The sequence below is a fragment of the Ambystoma mexicanum genome, chromosome 11 (assembly GCF_040938575.1).
Source record: "Ambystoma mexicanum isolate Mex_15411 chromosome 11, UKY_AmexF1_1, whole genome shotgun sequence".
NCBI lineage: Eukaryota > Metazoa > Chordata > Amphibia > Caudata > Ambystomatidae > Ambystoma > Ambystoma mexicanum.
Genome location: NC_090934.1, coordinates 947642759 through 947645610, shown reverse-complemented (window position 1 = coordinate 947645610; position 2852 = coordinate 947642759). Strand labels below are relative to the sequence as shown.

Genomic DNA, 2852 nt, shown 5'->3' with positions numbered 1-2852 from the left:
TAAAAAGGAAGAAAGCAAGGGAATAGAAGAAATACATCTAACAGAACTACGGGGTGTCTAATGAGTGTACATGCATAGAATAAAGCTGGATGAGTGTATGGGAGTCAATACAGAAGAAACACTACAACCTTGCTGAACAGTATCAAATAAATGTGAATACGTCACTCCATATAATGCTGATAAACAAATGAAAGGAATATGCCATACTGTTGGAATGGGCGCCAATGACACGGTCGGTGCCACCCAAAGGGGGCACCTTGGGTCCCAGACTTAGGGTCCGGGACTTGCGTCAATGGGGCTGTTTGTACGGTGTTGCTAGAACTATAACAAATATATGGAAGATATTACATGCAGAGATACCCCTCAAGGAGAAGGATGTAAAACAGTTGCTAGGAGACATGGTGTGAGATCCTTATGATGAAAGTTCACATGATGGAGGTCAGCTGTTACTTTCATATCCATAAATGATAGATGTACATATACTAATACCAAATGTACAAATATAGCCGGAATAGGCTATACCCTTAGGCTGGAATGCAATATGAATATTTACAGTGTATATGGGTCTACAGCAAGCAAACCTAAACATTGTATTTCCCACTTTCTATCCTCCACCTCATCCTGGCAAAGAGAAGGAGAGATTACCCAGATTGGATCCACGCAGTGCGCTGAGCATTTACATATCTAGACTATCCAAACTTCGTATTGATGATCATCTTTTTATAGGCTATACGGGTCACAAACTGGATCAGGCTGTGACAAAACAGACCTTATCCAGATAAATCATTTTGGCAATTTCGGAATGCTACAGGCTGGTGGGCTTTCCTCCATAAGGATCAAGGGCCCATTCCACCAGGGGCATGGCTACCTCTACATCCCTGCAAAGGGGTGTACCAATCAAAAACATTTGTGACGCAGCTACGCTGGCTACTATTCACTTGGTCACAAAGCATTACTGCCTTGAGTCTTCCCTCTGTCAGGATGAAGCATTGGAAAAGCTGTCCTCCATTCGTTTCTTGGAAACAATTGAAAACTAAATTCTTACTCCATCCACCAAAACAAACACTGCTTTGGGAGTCTGTCAAAGATGAGGAATACATGGGAGGACACAATCCATTCGAAGAACAAGTTACTTACCCAGGGTAACATTCTTTCAACTGGATGTTCCTCCCACGTATTCCTCATCGCCCTCCCAGCCTACCCCACATTATAATTTGCCAAGCTATTACAGCTTTCGCTCCTTCAACTTTTAGTGCGGTCAAACCCGTGGTTATTCGAGTAGTTTCTACTGTAAGAAAAACAGAACTGAAGCCAACGGGTGCTGCGCATGCCATATATACCTTTGATGACATCATCCTCGAGACGGAGGCCCTCGATGGACATTGACCCAACTGCATCGATGCACAGCGCCCTCTGCCAAAAACAATGTTCGAATGGATTGTGTCCTCCCACGTATTCCTCATCTTAGATATATCCTTACCTTCATCTTTGCTGCTTTGGAAACTTTTTCTCTCTCCACCAGAGGGCACTCTCCTCAAGGCTGCGGCGTCGATGTCCCTCGGCGGCCTCCATCGAGCGTCGACGTCATTCGCTGTATAAATGCCTCGAGCGCCCATTTGCCTCATTTCTGTTTTTCCGTTAGCCTTGCTTCGGATCAGTATAACGGCGCTTCAGTTCATACGAATAATGTCGTCTTCATCTAATCCTTCCACACCGAAGACTGGATTCAAGAAATGCCAGAAATGTGGGAGAAAGATGTCACTAACTGATCCCCATCTGAATTGCCTCTGGTACATCGGTTCCGACCACCGTATAGATGAGTGCGGTTCCTGTCAGTCGATGACCCATAAGGCCTTAAAAGAACGAAGAGGTAAACTGGCGGTGGGGGAGGAATCCTCGAAGTTTACTTCGAGCGGGAGAAAAGACTTGGCTGAGTCTTCGACAAAATGTCATAAAAAATCTAGGTCGAGGAGCAGATCCAGGAAGTCCTCTTCTTCTTCCTCTAAAAAGGCAAAGAAAAGACGACACCGGTCTCACTCTTCCTCTTCCTCAACGTCGTCTGAGGAAGTTATAACATGTCCATCGAGACATGACTCCCCAAGAAAGTGGGAAGCTTTTAGAGCATCTATGTTAAAAAATGTTGAGAATGCGGCTCAGACCCCCTCAAAAAAGTCTAACGAAGACTATGTCCCTGCTCACAAAAAAAGTGACAGGGGAAGATCTAAGGCGAGAAAATCCCACAAAAAATCGTCAAGGGTGTCGTCCAGGGAATCTTCCCAGACACCTCATAGAAAAAGCCTATCGGTGCATAAATCGGAGGCAGAACTCAAGAAAATGGCGTCAGACTCTCATACGTCATCAAAATCCTTGTCTAAAACGTCCTCGAAGCCCCTATCGAAGGCAGTCGAGCACAAGGTGTCAATGACCCAACCTAAAAAGCACAGTCGACAGTATCGAAGGCTCCTTCGACCATGTTGATGGTCTCGATAACTCCTTCGACGGGATCGACGATTCCTTCGAGGGTGTCGAAAACTACCTCGACAATATCAAAGGTAATGCCTACAACATCGACGCCATCAACGCTTTTGTCGACGTCTTCGTCCATTCCAATGACTAAATCAACACCAGTGTTAAAATCTATGCCACCTGAAAAGGTGTTTCATCCAGAAAGCAGACATGACTTTTTTAGAACCATGTCCTCCATATATGAAGGAGATTCATCAGCAGAAGAAGAGGTTTCACCTGCTGGTGTTACATTTTTTACAAAACAAGTCGCTCAGGAGCTAATTGACCCTCAATCTAAAATGCAAGACTTGTATGAGTGCTTGCAGTCAGCAAGTGATCTGGATACA

At 44.7% G+C, this 2852-nt stretch overlaps 1 protein-coding gene across 1 annotated transcript; it reads left to right on the top strand.

The window, feature by feature from the left end:
* The first annotated feature begins 1686 nt into the window (after positions 1–1686).
* Positions 1687–2478, top strand: LOC138505082 (uncharacterized). The gene has a single exon (XM_069625400.1). It carries the CDS (start codon positions 1687–1689, stop codon positions 2476–2478), a length of 792 nt encoding a protein of 263 aa, XP_069481501.1.
* Positions 2479–2852: the final 374 nt, after the last annotated feature.

What these genes read in the sequence shown, in the direction of transcription:
- LOC138505082 (XM_069625400.1), top strand. Translation starts at nt 1,687, where the DNA reads ATGTCGTCTTCATCTAATCCTTCCACACCGAAGACTGGATTCAAGAAA.